Source organism: Equus quagga, chromosome 15 (genome assembly GCF_021613505.1).
Source record: "Equus quagga isolate Etosha38 chromosome 15, UCLA_HA_Equagga_1.0, whole genome shotgun sequence".
Taxonomy (NCBI): domain Eukaryota; kingdom Metazoa; phylum Chordata; class Mammalia; order Perissodactyla; family Equidae; genus Equus; species Equus quagga.
In genome coordinates this window covers 89,020,702-89,021,964 of record NC_060281.1, presented here as the reverse complement: position 1 = coordinate 89,021,964, position 1,263 = coordinate 89,020,702, and the positions used below count along the sequence as shown (strand labels likewise).

The 1,263-nt window shown below is 51.8% G+C and overlaps 1 gene segment (V, D, J or C); it reads left to right on the top strand.

The window, feature by feature from the left end:
• The first annotated feature begins 215 nt into the window (after positions 1–215).
• LOC124227178 (immunoglobulin lambda variable 3-25-like) lies at positions 216–746 on the top strand. The segment is given in 2 exon segments: positions 216–284; positions 433–746. Coding segments are annotated over 2 exon segments (360 nt in total).
• Positions 747–1,263: the final 517 nt, after the last annotated feature.

The following is a 1,263-nucleotide window of genomic DNA, read 5'->3' as shown; positions in this document are numbered from 1 at the left end:
GGCAGGGGTCAGCACTTTCTCATTCAACACCAGAGACAATTCTGAGTACTCAGCTACAGGACTTGGGAATAGGGCTCATTTTCATAGCCTGCTTTAAGCTCAATCTTTTTCTCAGCAGGGAGACACCCAACAGGGTGACAAAAAGGAAGGAAATTTGCATTTCTTCAGAGAATAAGAGAGCCCCTGAGGCACACCTGCATCTGTAGGCTCAGAGGCAGAGCTCTGGGGCATCTCCACCATGGCCTGGACCCCTCTCCTGCTCCCCCTCCTCACTCTCTGTATAGGTACTGCTCCTCAGGGCTCAGCCTCCAAAGAAACCAGGGATCAGCCTGGCCCTGACCTTCAGCTCTGTGGAGGGGAGGTTGCAGGGTGTGTGCCCTCTGGGAATGAGACCCTAATCCTCACACTCACCTCTCCTCTCCTCTCTTGCAGGTTCTGTGGTCTCCTTGGAGCTGACTCAGCCAGCTTCAGTGTCTGTGGCCTTAGGACAGACTGCCACAATCACCTGCCAGGGAGGAATCTTTGACAAAGAGTATGTGTACTGGTACCAACAGAAGCCTGGCGGGCACCCTGTGACAGTGATTTATAAGGATAGTGAACGGCCCTCCGGGATCCCTGGCAGATTCTCTAGCTCCAGCTCAGGGAACACAGCCACCCTGACCATCAGCAGGGCCCAGGCAGAGGACGAGGCCGACTATTACTGCCACTCAGCAGATAGTGATAATGCTCACAGTGACACAGACTGATGAGGAAGTGAGACACAAAACCCTTCTGCATCTGTGTCACAGTTTCCTCCAGTCTCAAGAGGACTGTAGACAAAGCCATGAACAAGTAGCCCCAGGCCTACATATCTGAGATGCCCAGGCTCCCTCTCCTTTGAGCCCTCCAGGCAGACTCTACACATTGTGGTCAGGATTGGATTTTTGACTGTCAGGATGAGGCTGTCATGGTCTTTTCTTGGATGTTGTATTTGTTGGGGACAGAGGGCCTGCTTTGAAGGGAAGATGAAGAAAAAATCTTCCCAGTGGTAGTCATCTCTGGATATCCATATGGAGTGTCTGGGGCACTCTTCGATTAACATGTCCTGGATTAGTACCCCGAACTGCTGAGATTCAGCTGGGACTCTGAAAACCAAGCTCATGTGGCAGCCTGGGATTCTGAGTGGATCAAAACATGAAACAGATGTTTAGTGTTTGTCAAGATCCCCCCTTGAGAGTAGGATCACCCACACACTGTTTCTGGTAGGCCCTGGCTACTCACAGC